This window comes from Haemaphysalis longicornis, unplaced genomic scaffold (assembly GCF_048455015.1).
Source record: "Haemaphysalis longicornis isolate Haplotype H1 unplaced genomic scaffold, Haemaphysalis longicornis Haplotype H1 scaffold_10, whole genome shotgun sequence".
Lineage (NCBI taxonomy): Eukaryota > Metazoa > Arthropoda > Arachnida > Ixodida > Ixodidae > Haemaphysalis > Haemaphysalis longicornis.
This window is the reverse complement of record NW_027526204.1, coordinates 138,147,636-138,166,702: the sequence shown is the minus strand read 5'-3', so window position 1 is coordinate 138,166,702 and position 19,067 is coordinate 138,147,636. Positions and strand designations below refer to the sequence as shown.

At 48.5% G+C, this 19,067-nt stretch overlaps 1 protein-coding gene across 6 annotated transcripts in view; it reads right to left on the bottom strand.

Moving 5' to 3' along the window:
* Tfap-2 (transcription factor AP-2) overlaps positions 1–19,067 on the bottom strand; it is a 361,095-nt gene that overhangs the window by 52,463 nt on the left and 289,565 nt on the right. For 4 of the 6 annotated variants that reach the window (XM_077690940.1, XM_077690941.1, XM_077690935.1 and 1 more), the window contains one exon: positions 340–732. In XM_077690940.1, coding sequence (XP_077547066.1) covers positions 340–732 — 393 coding nt within the window. The remainder of the gene's footprint in view (positions 1–339; positions 733–19,067) is intronic. The other 2 variants (XM_077690936.1, XM_077690938.1) reach the window with 1 other exon arrangement.

Sequence of the window (19,067 nt, the reverse complement as noted above, 5' to 3'; positions counted from 1 at the left end):
GGGTGCATCCAAGCACACTATCCACTCCTCGTTAAATCGTGGTCCGCGAGTGAAACCCTTCTGCCTGTCATCCCGATTCTTGTTCAGAGACCTCAGCTCTACTGTCTTTCGCGAGGAGTGCGCTGCTCGCTCTGCTCATCGCGTGGCACTATCTTCTATGAGGAGCAGCGGCATGGTTAATCCCCTGACCGTTGGGCTCGTCCTCACTACTGCGATGACGTGGGGTTTACACCATTGGCATGGTACGCACGGACGAATAGTCGCCTGGAGCCGGGCATAGCGCACAGTATACATTCAACGAGTAAGTAAGGAAGGAAAGAGGACCGGAGCAGAACTCACACTGACCGCCTGCAGGAGGTCCTCCTCGGGCCTCCTGGACAGGCCCCGCTGGTGTCCCGCGGCCGGGTGCAGCTGGTGGTACTGCTGGGGCCCCGCCGCGAGGCTGTTGAGGTGGTGCGAGCCGTACGGGTCGTGGAAGTCCAGCTGCGGCTGGCTGGGCAGGTTGTACGGCGGCGGGAAGTAGGGCGGTTGGAAGTCGGCCGACGACGGCGTCAGCCGCGGCGGGGGCGGGGGCGGCGGCGGGGGAGGGCCGCCCGCGAACGAGGCCCCCGAGCCCCCGACCAGGGAGCCCGTCGAGCTCGGGTTGGGCGAGCTGAGGCTCGTGATGGGCCCCAGGGCGGCCGCGGCGGCCGCAGCGGCTGCCGCGTGGCCGCTCACCAGGTCGCGCCGGTCCTGCGCAAACAACCAGGCCGCACTCAGCACCACACTCAGCACCGTACTAGGAGCCCTACTCGGAACCGTACTCAGCACTGTACTCAGAACCTTACTCAGAACCGCACTCAGAGCTGTACTCAGAGCTGTACCCGGAGCTGTACTCAAAGCTGTATTCAGAGCTGTATTCAGAGCTGTATTCAGAGCTGTACTCAGAGCTGTACTCAGAGCTGTACTCAGAGCTGTACTCAGAGCTGTACTCAGAACGCAAGTCATAACGAAAGTAAGGGCAAATTGGTTGAACTTGACTTGATTTTTTTTTTCTATAGCACAGTAAAAATGAGGTGACGTGTGAACAAGAACAACACGCCCAAGCGCCGTCGAGAGTAACTGCAACACGACCTCGTCAATTTAAGCCATTTTTGCCGGTCTGGGAGGTCCTGGCCCCTGGTGCACGCATTCGGGACTGATTGAGAAACCGCTTCCAGGTTTGAAAAAGCACCCACACGGCTACTTCGAGGCGAAATTCGCCTAAGTTCACTAACCCTTGTTCCAACCCCTCTTTGAAGGTTTGCTCGGACATCAGCAGTCGTTGCGGCGGTGACAAGAACCAATGGCACCGCACTCCGAGGAGCACGTGCGCGTGCGCAATGTAACGAATGACTTTGTAGCGCAAATGCGGCATATAGTTTAGGATTCGTGAAGATTTAAGGTTAAAATCCTACTGTTATGTGCATACTTGCTCGAACTAAATCCGTGCATCCTCCAACATGTAATGACATATTTTCGTTCTGAAAAGTTGCCTAAGACGATTATGCCTAGAGTGCGCATTATTACCGTCCTATACGAGGGACATATTCACAAGCAATGTAAACGATCTATTTTTATCCAAGACAAACGCCATTCTTTATAATCGCCGACACGAAATATACCATTCCGTCACTCACTGGTTCCTTGTTCAAAGAACTCGCAGTGCGGAGTATAAATAATTTGCTTGGGTGATTTCCTTATACCAAGGAGCAAGTCCGAATTTTTTTGCAACTTCTGCTTTCAACCGGCGACCATTTTCTTTTCTTTTGGCCATGTTTCTCTGGCTCTTTATTGACATCAATTTTGAGTTACCTGCATCACATCATTTTTTTTACTGTAAGACGTTATTTTTCTTGGTAAAAATTGCTGGGAAAATATTGCTGCGAGCCCTGCATTGTGTTTGTTTACTTACTTATGTTTTGCCGTCCGGCCGCGACCGGATGTTATCACTGCTCCAAGTGAAGCCAGTGTTACACCTTCTGTTTTCTTCCACACGGGCAATCTTGGTTGATTATGAGAGTGGTTGCGCCCCGTTGTCACTAGGCTCGAATAATATTTGGCCTCCTGTGTTCTCCATGTAATTGGATGGTTTGAGAAACAATCACTCCAAAAGATAAACGCTCGCAGGGCAGACATCACAGCGTTCGATTCCCCGACGCCAGTCTGCGCACATCACTTCGTTAATTGCTTCTACGCCACTTGTATTTTCTTTGGGTATACACGGGGCACAAGTTCGCCCCAATAAACGTTTGTTCCTTGAAGAAAACCTGCGTCGTCCTTGCCTACGTGACAATATAAGCAGCCTAGGTGGTTCGTTATAATCTGCACAGTAGCAAATCTAACTGAAAATGCCTTGTTTTCTTTTATAAAAAAAATTATAAGCAGCATGCCTGTATTGCATTGGCTTGTTTTGGTTTTACGACATCGATTTCTTGTTTTGTAGCAAGCATGATCTGCTATAAAAATTTTGGCTGCTTTAGGACCTGTTTAAGCGATGTTGCAACAATAAAAATCATTTATATATTCCAAAAACTCTATCATATAATGCGAAATTGCGGACGAAAACAGCACACACCTACCTACCTCCAACGGCATTCAAGTGGCTAAGTATTCCTCTACTCAGCATGGAAATGCCAGTTATTTATTGATTTGTTTATTTATTTGTGTAGTTATTTATTTATTCATTTTACCCCCACGGCATACACGCATTGCAGGGGGGAGGGGCTCACATAAAAGAGCGAAAATGATGCCAGAAGCACGCGACAAGTGTTTAACCACTGTACAGACAAAAACATGCAGTGAAAAACAAAAAAAGTAAAGCAAATGCACTAAACAGAGCCATAAACGCAATCTCTCGGGGCACAAGAAAAGCAAAAGGTAAACGCACATCATTCTCCGTAACAGAACACAGAAACGGCGGATCGACACAAGCATACAATACACTAAAAAAGAAACAAACACAACGAAAAAGTACTCTTTACTAGGAAGTACAAGACAAAAAAAAAACTTACAACAAAATTTGAATTTGACAATGCTTCCCGGAAATGGTCAGAGTTAGTAATGAAAGCTAAATAAGCAGGGAGGTGGTTCCACTCACGGAACGTTTTCGGCAAAAAAGAATGGGGGTAGGCGACAGTGTTTTGGTGCGGGATATGAACTTTGTGACGATGGTCAAGACGTTCAGATATGAAACTTGCGGGTTGTATCCAGCGTGATGGTTAAATATGTAAGTGATTACATGAGCTGTTCAATTGATGTTGCACTTTTCCGAAAGGACAAAAAAACAGTCTGGAAAGAATGGCACTGACATTGTATTTGCAAAAACCCAAAATTCATTAGCATGCTGTGCCGAAAGAACACAACTTTCACGCGTCCTTGTTGACGACACAGTAATTAGCCTCCCATTTGCAATGCTATTACCCAGAGACTATATTTTCGTTTAGACTGTGTTTTATGTAACCGAAGACTGCGCAAGGTCATCTCTATCTTGTCTTTTTGCTGCGTTCATTGTGCAAATCTGCAGCTTGCTTTCTAACATTGGTTTGTATTTTATTTTCATAAAAGTCGATTAGAGGTAAACGTTTAGAAAAGTGCCCCGTAATTTATGTTCAGGTACTTGTATTTTGCCTCAAATTTGCCCCAAACCACTTGTGTGGAATGCGAAGTTGACATGTATATGCTGCGGCCCTAAAGGGGGTGTAACGGAAGCTGTTGTGTACTGCGTGTTCAGATGTTCTATTACAGATGGTAGATTGTGATGGCTCCAATGGGTTTCCAAACTGCAAATGATAATATTGCCTTAACCTTCCTAGAACCCATCTACCTAGTCAAAGAATTATACAGATGACAAAATAAGCTGGCAAAATGACAAAATGAGCTGGACATTTCCAAACTGCAAATTTCGGTGTCACACTTCGTCATTAACAGTAGTCTCTAGGAGCTTGTCGCGTTTAGTATGGTGTTTGACAGGCCTGTGACATGTACTTTGTGTGCATGATTTACCACCATTTCAAGATTGTTTTCGAATGATGGTTATTTTAGGTGGCGTTTGTGGTATCTTTGTAGTATTTAATTAAAAGATATAAATGACTAAGTGACCTGATAATCTGTTGTGGCTTCTAATTAGAAAAAAAAACCGCCAGCTTTTCTTTCACCTTCTGTGTTTTCTTGCACATGCTTTACCTAATTTAGGAAAAGACGTTTTTTGTAGTAGTGACATTTCCTTTTTGTTGAAATACCTTTATGAGAAATGTTGCTAGACGTGGTACATCAATATTTAAAGTTTACTAAATTACTTGCGTTATCTTTTAACTCGGTCTTTAAGAGCACTCATTTTATTAGTGGACGTTCTACATATTTTCTGCGCGTCCGAGCAAGGGCTACCTAGATATGTAATCGATTTTTATGTAGAAAATGCGGAAATACAGTCTTTGCACAACTGTCGTGTTCCCAATAGTTCCGGACTGTAGAGAGCACAGGATTGCCTAACTTTTGCGGATCTCTGCCAAAAGGTCACCGTTGTTGGCGCAGCGCACGGTCCAGTTTTTCGGCTTAGAGTAGTATTAAAAATGCGAGGAAGGACTCGAATACATCAGCGGCCTTTTTGGCCAGCTGGGCTTCAAACTACCCATTCTTGTTCGTAAGTATACACTTGGGCATGGCAGTGGTTTACCTTTACAGCGGCCAGACGTCAGTGGATCTTACCAGTAAGCCCGCGTCTCAGCTTATTCTTTCAGAATTGCGCGTATAAAGAGTAAAACCGACAAACGCTGATTCAATAGCAGTACAGGCGCACGCGGCAACGTAGTCCGTGGGAATCTTCTCTCGCTTTCTCTCTTTTCTTCGTCAGGCTCTCTGTGAGCTACCCATGCAGGTATGGAGTGCTGCCTGTTCCGGAAGTAACCATCATCCCGGATAGGGTAGAATGGTTCAACCATGCTAGGAAGGCTTTTAGGGACATAAGCAGCACTCTCCCATCAGAGAAGGATCTGGCCACCCTGGTGTAGCAGTCGGCCGCCACCTCCCATGACTAACCGACTCAACTCTGGGCCCTCAGTCCCCCCAGCAGCTGTAGGGCACCTGTCCACGGCGACGGTCAGAAGTGATACAGCAGAGTGTGTTAACAATCTCCGGGCCCGGACAGGCCACCATTGGAACTTGACCCTGGCAACATTCAACGCACTCACCCTGTCTAGTGAGGGAAGCTTAGATGTACTAGTAGAGGAGCCCGCGGACATTAAGTGGGACACTATAGGGTTAAGCGAAGTTAGAACAGGAGAGCGCTTCATGGAGCTGACTAGCGGCCATATTTTGTGCTGTGGTGGACCCCAAGAGAAGAGAGAACACGTGGTGGGATTTTTAATACACCGAAATAACAACGTGGAGGCGTTTTTGAGCATTAGAGAGAGAGAGGGAGAGAGAGAGAGAGAGTCGCGGCTGTTGTGATCAAGTTAAACAAGTGATGCAGGTTAAACATAGTAAAGGCCTATGCACCAACAACCAGGTAAGATGACGAAGCGGTAGACAGCATCTACGAGTACGTCGAATAAGCAACGAAGGCAACAACACAGTTCACGACTGTGATGGGAGACTAACACAAAGGTCGGTAAGAAGCAAATGGAAGAAAGGTTAGTGGGAAATCTCGGAACAGATAATCGCAACAGTCGAGTAGATACACTGGTAGGATTTGCAGAGAGAAGTAACCTGAGGTTGATGAACACATTCTTCTGCAAACGAAAGAATAGGAAATGAACGCGGAAAAGTCCCGAAGGTACAACGAAAAACGAAATTGACTTGGAGTCACAACCCACGTATCGTGCAAGACGTAGAGGTGCTAAGTAAGATTCGGAGCAGGGATCATAGGATGGTTAGATGCAAGCTAAGGCTAAATCTCAAAAGCGAAAGAAGGAAACCCGTGAAAACTAAGAAACCCCGCATGAAGTCAGTCAGAGTCAGATCGCAGGAGTTAAAAATAACTCTTCAAAACAATTTCGCGCATCTGAACGATCAGAACGAGGTCAGTGTAGACAAGCTAAATGACAACCTAACATCGGCAATCAGTGAATCAGCAGCAGCTGTGGGATAAGCAATATGTAAGGAAAAAACTGCTGAACGTATGCAAACAGTGCTTGAGGAACTACAATCGGAACGCACGGCCGCGGGGCTATAAATAAATATGAACAAATATAAAATAACGAGGAATAAGCATTCCAAAAACATCCTCTTCAGCTTAGGAAACGAAACGCTAGAAGAAGTAAAGGAGTATGTATAACTACCTCGGTCAGATGGTTAGTGGTGACCACAGCCACAAGAGAGAAATCCTGCGCAGAATAGGTCTGGGCTGGGGAGCACCTGGCAAACACTTCCAAATAATCAAAAATAAGCTAAGAGAAAAATCTACAACCAGTGCATGCTGCCGGTGATGACATACGGAGCTGGAACTTGGCACCTTACTAAACAATTAGAAAGCAAACTTAGGTTGGCTCAACGGGCCATGGAACGAATAATGTTAGGAGTAACACTCAGGGACAGGAAACAAGCTACCCGAATCAGTGAACGCTATATAATAGAAGATATCGTAGTTCAAATACAGTAAAAGAAATGGACTTGGGCTGGCCATGTAGCGAGACGAACCGACAACCGGTGGACATTCAGGGTAATCAAGTGGATTCGGTGAGATGGGTCTAATTGATTGATTGTAGGGTTTAACGCGCCGACGCAACGCAGGCGACGAGGCGCGCCGTAGTGGAAAGCTCCGGATTAATTTTGACCTCCTGGGGATCTTTAACGTGCGCCGAAATCTCGTACACACGGGGGTTTTTGCTTTTCGCCTCCGTCAGAAAAGCGGCCGCCGCGGCCGGGAATCGAAGCCGCGACCTCGTGCTCAGCAGCGCAACGCCTTAGCCACTGAGCCACCGCGGCGGATAAGAAATGGGTCTAGAAGAAGGGGAGGGCCATTAACCTGATGGAGGGATGAAAAAAAAATTCGGGGGTAAACTGTGGACTCGAGCAGCGCAGGACAGGAGCGTTTGGAGGTCAATGGGAGAGGCCTTCGCCTCTCCCTGAACCTGAGTAAGAGGATGATGATTATGATTATGACGACGACGACGACGATGATGATGATTGTCTGGAACTTTCTACTAGTACCACACAATTTGTATTTTAGCGTTTGTCGACTTGCCTCAGGCAGGTCCCTACCTCCGTACTTCCATCCCCACCGGAAGATGTATACCCCAATATTTTTTTTATTTATGGTAACAATCCTTTATTCATCCACATCGATGCCGCACCTCTACACCCTTGTCCGGGGGCAAAACGTTGAAACCCAAGAAAAAGCTGCTTAACGACTCCGCTCTGTTACGCTAAGGCCTCTCCTCCGACAAAGCCGGCCCACTCGACTCGCCCGCGATCGATGAAGACGGCAGGAAGCGCTCCCTGCCCCAGCACGGCCGCTTAACGAGCTTGTCGTTGCTTGTAGCCGTGGCATCTGTTTGACGGCCGTGAGAGCATTGTCGGCTCTCACGGCCGCAAAGCCGCGAGCATTGGCCGCTTATAAACATCGGCGGCCCTGCGCGTCCCCAGTGCTCGTAATAGGTATTACGGCGCGCGAGGAGGGAAGGGTCGGCCGAGCGGCTGCGTTGCCGTTTCACGTCCCGATACTCGGCCGGCGCGAGACCATCGCTCCGATGATCCGTCTCTTTCCATTGTGTGGATGACTCCGCTCCGGACCAATCCTCCCGCTCTGCGTGTGCCTCTGCGGACGACGGCTTGGCCCGGACGGGCTCGTCCCGCCAGCTGTAAGAACCCCTGCGGACCGGCTTCCGTGAGGGATGGACAGGAGTGTCGTAATTCGTATACGTAAACAGGCCGTCCTCAATGAGAAAAAAGTTTGCGGAGAGCAAACATACTAGCTTGTTCGCCCTGCTATGAAAACATAAAAGCATGTTTTCAGCTGAGCGCCTGAAGCCATAAAGGCGTGAGCATAAAAGTTTGGTTTTGCTGTCATTGAGGCTTAGCTCGATGGGTCCAGCAGTACACGCATTAGTAGTATGACTGGGACGATTATTAGGCCAGACTTTTTATGACGAACGAATAGATGCGCTTACACGCGCACATCGGCAGAAATGAGCCTTGAAATTGTGGATACGCAACCACACTGCCGATTTTCGGTGACCCCGGGCCCCCGCAACTTGAGAAGAGCAAAGCCCTGATGAAACAAGAAAACAAAAAATAGTCGAAGCTTAATAGGGAGTAATTGTAATAGTACGTGGCTTTCATATAGTTGACCCGTCGGCCGAATCTGTGCAGCTTAAAACATGCCGAAAGCGTGCTGGCGCCGGTCGAACCCAGTTTCGTAAGGCCCGCTCACACTTGCGACTGGAGCGAAAAAAGCGACGCGATTTATGTCGCTCTATAGTCGCATCGCGCAAGTCGCTCTTGTCGCGGCGATAAAAATTGGTCGAGACCAAGCGACAAGAGCGACGTGAGCGACGTGAGCGACGCGACAAGGGCGATGCCAGACGACTCGTTACAGATATCCCGTCATTTTTGTCGCTCCTGTCGCATGTGTCAACAGGCCTTTAGATTTGCTTTTTGTAGTGTTTGGCGCCACTTGTGACACCCCAGGGAGAATAATTTCTTTATATTTTTTTCTGTTCTGCTTTTATCTCGCCTCTCTACGAAGCCGCCTTTAAAATCCGACCCCCATCGTTTTCGCTTCTTTTTGTTTTGTTTTTTGTTTGTGGCAGCCCGCGACAGCGCGAGATGAGTACTTTTCTTTATCTTTTGTTTCCGTTCGCTCTCACATCGCCCGTCTTCGACGCCATTTTTTCACCCCCGTAGAGAGAGAGAGAGAGAGAGAAACCAGTCGTCAACTTGCTAATTAAAATTAGGCTGTAATTTATACATCTGTACCTATGCGCTGCCTAAACCTGCCCGAGGCTACTTATGTGCAGGCAATGTTGCCAGGGCCGTACCCAGAAATTTTTTTCGGGGGGGGGGGGGGGGTTATGAATTTCGGGAAGGGGGTAGTTTTGCTGAAAGCAACAGTAAGTATTGTTTACGTGCTGCCTGGGAAAGATTTCGGGAGGGGTTCGAACCCCCAAACCCCCCCTCTGGGTACGGCCCTGAATGTTGCCATTTATGAACAGTTTTACAAAGGTTAGCACCTTGGAAATATAGGGTCGTTACTATGAAAGGTACATAGAAGTGACTTTCCGGACCATGAAAATCCCTGCAGAATGAACAGTGCCGACGAAAATGTGGTCCGGACGCACTATAACTCTAACTTACTAGCTAATGATTGCGTCGCATTAAAACTCGCAGCATAGACAGTATATTTATGATTATGGACACATCATGCGTAGGAACTAGAGATATCCAGGCAAGTTGACAGGAAGCACAAAAAAAAAAAAAACTTAACCCAGACAATGGTTCCATGTACAGGGGAAGAAGCGTAGCCTAAACAAACGTGATCTGACCGGCCCCGCAGTGGGATGATGCGTTTGCACAAAATAAAGCCTGTCATGCTTCTCAACGGGCCAGTTTCGTGCGCAACCTCACGGCCTAATCTAACAAAGGTGCGGAACGTCGTCCGACATGGGACCACCGTGTGTGCGAGCGGCCTCTTAGAACATCCCACGCCCTTTCGGTCCGCGGTCACGTTCGCCGCAACCGTTACAACGAGAAAACGGCGAAAAGCAAACGCGGTTCCCCCGTGAAAACAAAGCGCAGCGCGCGCGCGCTGCTTGCATACAGCGGGACTTGCTCGTACAAAAGCGCCGTTTTTCACCCAGGCACACTCGAACGAGGACGCCGCAAAGACTTAACGGTGCCTGCGAACGCGGCTCCACCAGTTGGTGGGGGTCGCTCAATACTCGTTGCCGTTTCCCGAGTCGCACGGTTTTCGGCCAGAAAAGAAGCATTTTTCTTTCCCTAAATTGGCTGCTAAACTGAGGGGCTTGGAAGAAGAAGGAACTCGTCCATTGCGGCAATGTTTGCGACTTTTCGGGTCACAGCAGGCGAAAAATGGTTATTACCGGAGAACACAGATTTGAGGTTGCACGCGATTGCTGAATCAGGCCGCAGCGACACAATGTCACTTCGAGGTATTCGAAGTCATGTCGCACGCCCTTTAACCCAGTTAAAGGACAGATGCGGAAGAAGTCGGGGCAGTGGGATCTAAAAGTAGGAGGAGTTTTCTAAACGTTCATTGTTGTCCAGATGTTGCTCAGATACAGTTGTAAGTGGGGGAACGGCAGGAGGAGGAGAGGTCCGCAAGAGGGTACGCAAGACGCGGAAGAACGAAAATGAATCACATATTTACTCTGCAGCACTGCCGCTTCCGAAGATAAACTACAAGTCGCTTTATTTTAACAGCTTCCAGATCCAGGGCGGAACAATTTTGTAAACTGACGTTAGTTCGCTTAGCGCTATTGCTCCTACATGTCCTCGTTACGCGTCCTATTCACTTGATATACCCCACGCGTTAAGACGACAAAGCGCTTGAATCCCACCAACTCGCTTCGGAAAAGGTACTAAATTACCGGGAATCATGGCAGACTGACTGCTTATGTTAGAAGAGAAAGCCAAGTTAAAACAAAACGATGTCGCATTTGGGGTTTGCACCCACGCCACACACCTTACGTGTAGCGGATTGTGACGAGAAAAATGTAGGGCGGATATGATAACGTGTTATTGTTACGCAGTCAGATGTCACGCAAGGTTTCTAGTGAACAAAGTTTAGTAGTTAATTAGAGTGAACTTTTGCGCCAGGAGAAGCTGTGGAAGGAGCGGGGTCCAAGCATAAAGCAGAATGACATGAGCCATCGAAAGTCGACTGTTGCGGCGTCTAGTCAGCGTGCATGCACCTCAGAACGCAGCCGTTTCCGGTAACATGCCATGAGGTAAAAAAAAACGTATTTGGAATAAGCCAATATCATTTCCCCTCAAATAAGATGCCAGGCGTGACCTGGTGGTATCAACAACAACGGCCACTTCTGCCTTGCGCTACTGGACACTACCAACAATAACAACAACAAAAACCATTAGCAGAACACACCCTTAATAATTTCTGCTGCGTTACCGTAGAATGACAGTTCCTCATTGAACTTTAGGAACTCGACATGGGGACAGTTTCGCCATGTGCGCAACTCAATTCTCTCTTCGCGCAGCCTGCAACTGTGCAACGTTCTGTGCACTATTCGGGGTCGTGATCGGGTGAAAATAACACTGCTTTTGCCAACTTTTCCGATTTTCCGTTTCCGTTACGCAGAGTCTGCCTGCCTATACTTTACCCTCGCTGACACAAGCCCACACACAACTCGTTCCATACCCCCCCCCCCCCCCCTCACCCTTCCTTATGTCATAATGTCACTGAAACGTATAAACTTATACCGCTGTCACACGGCAGATCTAATGTCATTTAGAGCAAATGACATTCGCTCTAAATGTCATTAGTTCGGCGCTACACGTGAATACCGAATGACATTTGAGGTGAATGACATTAAGCGGCTAACTGAGGTTCCGGCCACCTCAGTTAGTGGCCAAATGAGTAGCCTCGATAACAGTAGCGCGTTCCTAGACAGGAAAATTCAGTAATAAACCAAAGAATACTGTTCTAAGAACTGTCAGTGAACTTATATTTTCTTCTTTGTGTTGTTGTTCAAATAAAGAAAGACAAACAAGTACTGACAGAAAAGAAAAGCTCGTCCCCAGTGCGCGCGCTACCCTAATCCGGATTTTTTGCAGACTTGTCTCAGCTTATGATGTCTACTGATGTCACCTACATCGGTGGTTTTCTTGTTTTTATTTAAAAAAGAATAATCCTTTGTTACGTTTTTTTTAATATTAGGTGTGAAAACGTTGTAGATGCGCTTGAAATGTAAATTTGCGATTTTGCGAGCTTGCTAATTGTCACCGCTATCGCAATCAAATGACATTTGTTCCACCGTGTAGACCCGCATGGCCGAGCTGAATGTCATTAACAGCTAATGTCAATCAGTTTGAATGACATTATATTTGCCGTGTGACAGGGGTATTAACCTCGACACAACCAAAAGATGTAACTCCTCCTGATTTAAGCTGACCCAAGTTTCACCATCGCTTTTACACTCACGTTCACTCCAATATAGTCATCCCCGAGGACCACTGTACCCTTAAAGGATGCTCCATTACAAGGACAGTTACCCTGCGGAAAAGCTAGAGAGTTAGCTACCTAAAAACGCTGTCTGCTACTCCTGTCCGTTCCAAATGTAGTAGTCACCCTTAAGGATTGCCCTTTAAAGGGTGCTCCACCACGACTACTCTTACTCTGTGGAAAAGCCAGCGAAACAAATTTATGTGAAAAGAAAACTGTTGCAGACAAGGGCTGATAATGAACTATAATTTACGATGATTAAAACGATACAGTATGCCGGAAGAATTAAAGCTTCAAGACAAACCAACGCTAAATAATCACATCGTACCCGTGTATTTACAACTTTACAACTTAAAATTGTGTGTTTAAGGGGTTAGGCTGATACGCATGAGGCCTTGAGTGAGATTCCTAGCCACAAAGCCCGGATTTTGTACGGAGGCAAACAAAGTATTTGCGACCAGTGCGTTTAAAACATTTATTATTTCTGCGGGTCATCTCGGTGCATTTGATATAACTGACCTTAGATTAACGCGTCGCCTTCCAGTGCTGCCTGACTGGCTGCCGTTTATTCCTTCAAAATTTTAATCGCGCTGTTAATATCTTTTTGGGGAGGGCGCTTGTGCAACTCCCTCAACCACACGGCAACGTCGCGCATAGCCGTCAAACATGGAGATGGACTGAGCTATGCTGGAGAGGCTCATATGTGCTCACGAAATAGTTCATAATCATTCAACACTTCGGATATACGGAGAGGTTGCATGCATTATGCTGGTGTGGGTCCGTGTTCGACTGCACGTATCATCACATCCAGCGTACGCGATGATTTCTGAGAAAGCAACTTTTACCGTCTCTCTTTTTAACGTTATTCTCATTCGTTTCTTTAATTTGTCAATGAAGTGTCCTCGCGAACATTTTAGGGGCGAAGCTCCTCTTGCTCGGGCCCTGTCCCGTCCCTCGTTGCTGCTGTATACGGCACGGCACATTAATGATGATTGTGGCAGGATCCCCCTAGGGATTGGCCAACCAAAGATTGGCCGAAGAGGACAAAACGTTCAACGCGTTCGTTGCTACCCAACACGGAGAAGAGGAACAAGAAGAGGTCGTTCGTCGCCTGCGAGCTCAAGACACGTACCGGGGGTACACGACACAAGACGCTCCGCAGAAGGCGACGGCCAAGGTGGCTAAAATGTCACACACCGAATTCGCCAACTTACCCATGGAGATTCTCTTCGTCCAAAACAACCCCTACATAACCACCACAAACATCGACGTCGTCGACGGGCTTGTCAACGAAGCGGTGGAAAGCTTGAAGTGTCGAGTCTTTATATGATGTGCGGGCGAATGTTTCACGGTTTTACCGATAAGCATTTTTGCTTCGCTCCTCTCATCATCATTCACTTCGTGGAGATGGCGGAATTTTTTTCCCCTGCCAACCTTTCTTACCGTTTGTAGCATTTCATGTCGTCCCGCGCGCAAATGCGGCCAAGTAAAAACAAAAAATCCGGGCATTGCATTCGCCTTGCACTTAGCGCGCACGCCGTTATTTGCAAATGCACTACGCCTTGTTGCCCGCCTGGTGCTGCCAAGCAGGAATTCCGGCCATGCTCTAACTGGTCCAATTACAGAACACAATGGAAGCGCTTCGTGCACAGCGCGTGCCCCGCGCTCCTTGGTCTCGCACCGCAGCCAGGAACAGTGGCCGCATAAAGAAGGGGGCCGCGAAACCCCCGACCAGCTCGATACATCGCCGGCCGGGCAGGGGAGGAAGGAGGAGAAGGGCGGCGCGCGCAGCAGGTTAAAAATCGCCGCAGAGAATAAATGGCCGAGCGCCTCCGAGAAAAGCACTCGGGGCGACGCCCTAGGGAAGGGCACGGCGGCGATGCTCCCCTGCATGCCGATCGCCATCGACATCGGCCCCCCTCGCAGCAGCCGGCGCGAACAACGAGCGGGCCTGCACGAGGGGCGAGCACGGCCGCACACCGGTGAGCAGCAGCGCGTTCTCCCCGGCGCTTCTTACCCCTGGCGGGACCTGGATCGCTAACGTATTGCACCGGGACGAGCGGCTAACGTATTGCCCCTTCCCTTCTTCGGCCGACGCGGAGAACACGCCCCTGCACGGCTGTGATCGTGAAGGATGCGGGCCCGGGGAACGCACGTGTACGGAGGAAATACATCTCGCTTTCTCACCTGTGTGAGGGTTTTTTTTTTAACGAATAGCTCCATGTTTTTGAGTAGAGGTCGGGGCAACAAAAGGTAAATGGCGGTGTATTGCGAAAAGGAAAAAATGCCTCACACCCTGTTTTTAGTTAACGTCGAAACGTCGAAAATAGTTTTACTATTCAGGTTTCATACTTTATCGCATGGGAGAGTGTTTACTAATATAGTCGTCCATAACATCCAATTTCCCTGATTTTTTTGTCAATGTTATTGGGAACCACAGAGCATTTTCAAGGAAGTTGGCTCTGTCGCAAGTATGTTGTGGTGACGGACAAAGCAGATCAAAAACAGAGCCACAGAGACAGGTTTGCTGTAAAAAAAAATCACGATCATAGCAGTGACTCTGATTGTCACGGACGTACACCTTTCAAGGACGTGCCCAGCCCTTTTCGGGGTCCTTTTCTGTAATCCCCAGCCCACGTCGGTGTCCCAAAAATATGACGAGTGCGCGGTTTCAACAAAGTTTGCAAATATGTTCCGACGAGTCGTCATCACCATCGCCTTGAGGGGTCATCATCATCATCGGATGACGCGTGGTATCAAAGTATTGCTCATAAGAGACAACACGCTCTTCTCATGTGTAGAGTGAGTAGCGGTACGACATGCAGTGCGATCAGGCGGTGGCAGCGAGCCCAATGATGGGCCACTGACGCACTTGAAGATTGGAATGTTGGTCCTTTGCCCAATAAGCCATCTGTCACCCAGCGAAATGGAGAGGCGAATCTTGATTCCCTCCTCCAGAGGCGCAAGGACGTGTCGTAAGCAGCAGTTGCGTACGGACTGCGGAGGAACGTACGTGTGCGGGTTCCGAGACCAGTTATGACCCGACGCTGAGTCGTAGTCAGTGCGTATAGATTTCCAAAACCAGAAGAGTTCCTAGTATGCTCTCCACAAAAGAGATCCTTTTCCGAAGATTCCATCTTCTGCCTTGATCCTCTCTTAAAATCGCGGCAGCATTTACTGCCGTAATTCATGTATATGCGGGCATAAGATGATCCTACAAACGAGAAATTCAGGCTGGTCGGTGTCAATACATTAACATGTCCAGACGAGAAGCATGCTGCCCTGGGTAGCAACCGTAAATTGATGGAGCGCGGAAATAAAACGGGGCGACGGCCATTTCACACATGCTTCTCTCGATATTGCATAAAAATGCGAAAACCTGGCCCCCTCACCACGAGATTCTTTCGGGTGAGGTCTGATACGCCAACTGACCCGCCTCAGTGGCTAAGGCGTGTTGCGGCTGAGCCCAAGGACGCGGGTTTGATTCCCGGACGTGGCGGCGGCTTTTCTGATGGAGGCGAAAAGCGAAAACGCTCGTGTGTACGAGATTTCGGGGCACCTTAAAGATCCCCAGGTGGTCAAAATTAATCCGGAGCCCTCCACTATACGGCGCACCTCATCGCCTGAGTGGCGCCGACGCGTTAAACCCCATTATCTATTAATCGAATCAATGATACGCCAAATGCCTATCCTATGCCCCAGTTTCATTGACAAGCATGTGGGCGACTTCTCATTAGCTGTGCGTGACCAGAAGTGGCATCGATGCGGCAACGTTCGTCCAGCCATGTCAGTGCGGTGCAATGAAGCAGCAGCGCGAGCATTGAAAAGCAATCACTAATTGCTGGTGAGAGTCGCGCATAAAGGAGGCGGCATTTTCGAGGCGGGTGTGCGAAGAAAACACATCAATTGTGCATTTTTTGGTGCTGGTTATTCGAGCACCTCTGCTCGTGTTTTCTGGTATGACCCCCCACCCTTTTGAGTCTTGTTTCCACAGTCGTTCCTGTTCCTCGTCAGTGTACTTTTTTTTACGGGAAAAAAGTGGTGTGTCCGAACAAAGTACGGTTACGAAAGGCATTGGGATGGAATTTTTATCAACTTAGTGAATTGTACACCGACAAAGCAGTGCTGCCTCGGAAGAAAACGAAACAAATCACGGGGCAAAATGAACTCTAACAAGTGAAGACCAACAGAAACGAGCAAACTGTGGTATTTTAACTTGGCGAGTTCATATAACCGGGATTCCTGGAGCGTGCAAGTGCCGTTATCTTACTTCGCAGGGTAATATGACCTGTTCAAACGCATTATCTGCAAATGTTGACATTTCTGCGTTCTTGTTCGTAGTTGCGTCTTCATTCTTCATTTTATTTTAGGAGTCCGCAGTGACCAATCTGTTTGTCAAAAATTTATACACCTTCCAATCCTTAATGAAATTTTGGTGATGAAAGTTACTGAGACAGAAACGGGCTACCTAAGATGCTGAAAAGCATTGGAAGCTGGAAGACTGCAAAGCATGTACTGGAAGACTTCACATAAAGTAAAAATTCGAGTAAAGCGATTTTGTTACAACTAGGATTTGCTGATTTTTAACCTAAAGATGAAAACAAAAGTGATCTTTAAACTACCGTATGTTGAGTTCATCTATTAAGCGGGAGGCGGGAGAACGGTTAAAAATGAACCCGTTTAGTGTCAACGCTATGCCCGTCGTAAAGAAGAGTCTCATTTTCCAGACTCCGGAAACAAAACAAAGGATGGTGGTGGAAGAATGGCATGTGCCGGCTCCGAGGAATAATTGGCCGGCTACGATGCACCCGCGCGGCGACGGCACGGGGCGGAGGGTGAGCGTCCCCACGGGCGACCTTTGTGCCAGATAAGTCGCCCGCGGAGAGTCGGCTGCCGCCGTGACCTTCCCGCTGGGCGTGGACGCACCGCGGAGAAGCGGGCGAGAAGGCGGCGGCCGTGCGCCTTTGTTTCGGGCGCTGGCGCACGTGCTCCCTCCACGCGAGGAGGGCCGCTTCCCTTTGTCTTCCGGCGGCGCACGTGGTCGCTGTGACTGCCGGGACAAGCACGTACAACCGTAGGACGCGGAGAGCTCGGGGGGCGCCCGCCTGACGTGTTCGCTTCGTCATGGTTGCTTAAAACTGGTTAGGGGTACAAACAGCGCTAAAGCGAGACGGGGCGAAGATGAATGCGCCCACGTAAACAAGGCGCGGTGGTGTGCGTGTCGTTTCAGCGCTGTTTTTCATCCCTTAAGTATTATCAGAGTCCGTCAATGCTTTGACGGACTCTGGTATTATGTACAGAGTCTGCCGACGCACTCCTGAGTCTGTAATTTTACTATTGGCGACAATTTATCCGCGAGAACAAGGAAGCCGCCATAAAGTTACAAGAAAGGAATGACGGAGTTTAAAAGTGAAAAAAAAAAAAAAAACAATAATGAAAGCGACTTGATGGCCCGTCGGCAACCCACCTTACTCAGGAGTTGATGAACATTAACGCCGCCATAGAGTTACAAGAAAGGAATGACGGGGTTTAAAAGTGAAAACAAAACAAAACAAAATAATGAGAACGACTTGATGGCCCGCCGGCAAGCCATTTTACTTAGGAGTTGATGAACATTAACGCAATTATTTGCGGCAGACAACATCTGGCACATTACTACACGCAACACCCGCCACAAAAAATACACAAATAAAAATGCGCCGTTTCGTAACACGTATAGCGTGTTTATGGGCACGGTCTTGGGCACGGTATCCAGAGATTTCAAGGCATCGCCAAACCTCACGAAATGAGTGCGAAGTCGACATATTGTCTACAAGAAGCAGCAGCACCTCCTGACAGATAAACCTCGAAGATAATGCGGACGGGAATAAAAGTGGAAAATTTTAAACATTACCTGCGTGAACTGTCCCGTTGCTCACACTTCCGCGGCAGACAATAACCCTTCCTGCTAACGCGGGAAACGCCACTGACCCAAATCGGGTGAACGTACGACCCTTTATCGTTGAGGCAAAAATTCTACGTAGGCGGTTGCTTACGTATAGTGACCGCCAAGGGCAGCGGTGGTGGTTAAAGCGCAGCTCCACGTTGAACCCTTACTCCCGCCGCTGCTGAGGAGATCGCAATGAAGTTGTTACGGTCTCGCGGCGGGAGGAGTTATAGTGGTGGGCGTTAAGGTAAAGCCCGCGAACAAAATGGGTGCGCAATTTGGGCTGCCGCGGAGATAATTTTTACAAGTCGCCCGGAATGGGCCCTTCTCAGCGGCAGCAATTACGTTCTTCGCGTACGTCCAACTCAACGCTCTGCTTTGCCGAGCCGTGCTCCATGCTAATGGCTTTAATAACGTATGCAGCTCCTCATTACCTGCTCATTTGCACACTCGGCTTCAAGAGCACCAAAGCGGAGTGCTGCGCGCGCAGGCCGACACCTCTGCAAACTATGGCGGCGAAACGCACCGCCGACTGTGCGATTTACAGTGACAAGGCGCGCGTGTATGGTCCAGCGAGCCTCCTCACCATTAGGCGATTCGAGTGGGCCCGGCCCGCTACAAGGTGGATCGCATACGCGCGCTCCGCCGAGTCGGAAGTTTTGCGTGCCTTGTCTTATTCGTTATCTCGGTCGAAGTGCCTACTTGCAGCTCGCACGCGTTGTGGGCGCCTAATGATTCGAAAGTTGCTCATATGCTTCGTGTCCGGACCGTGACTGTCTCCGGCGCCTTAAAGGAGGGCTGTTTCTCGTTGTATTGATTTTTTTTTTTTTTTCACGCCTCGAGTTCCCCTGGCGGAAAAAAGCGACATGTAGACCTGTTAAGGCTGTTTAAGTTGTGCCCCACGGCGGAACGGCTACATAATTCCTTCCATTTTTTTTTTTGTCATTGATGGTTCGTATGCTAGGGTGAATGCATTTTAGAAAC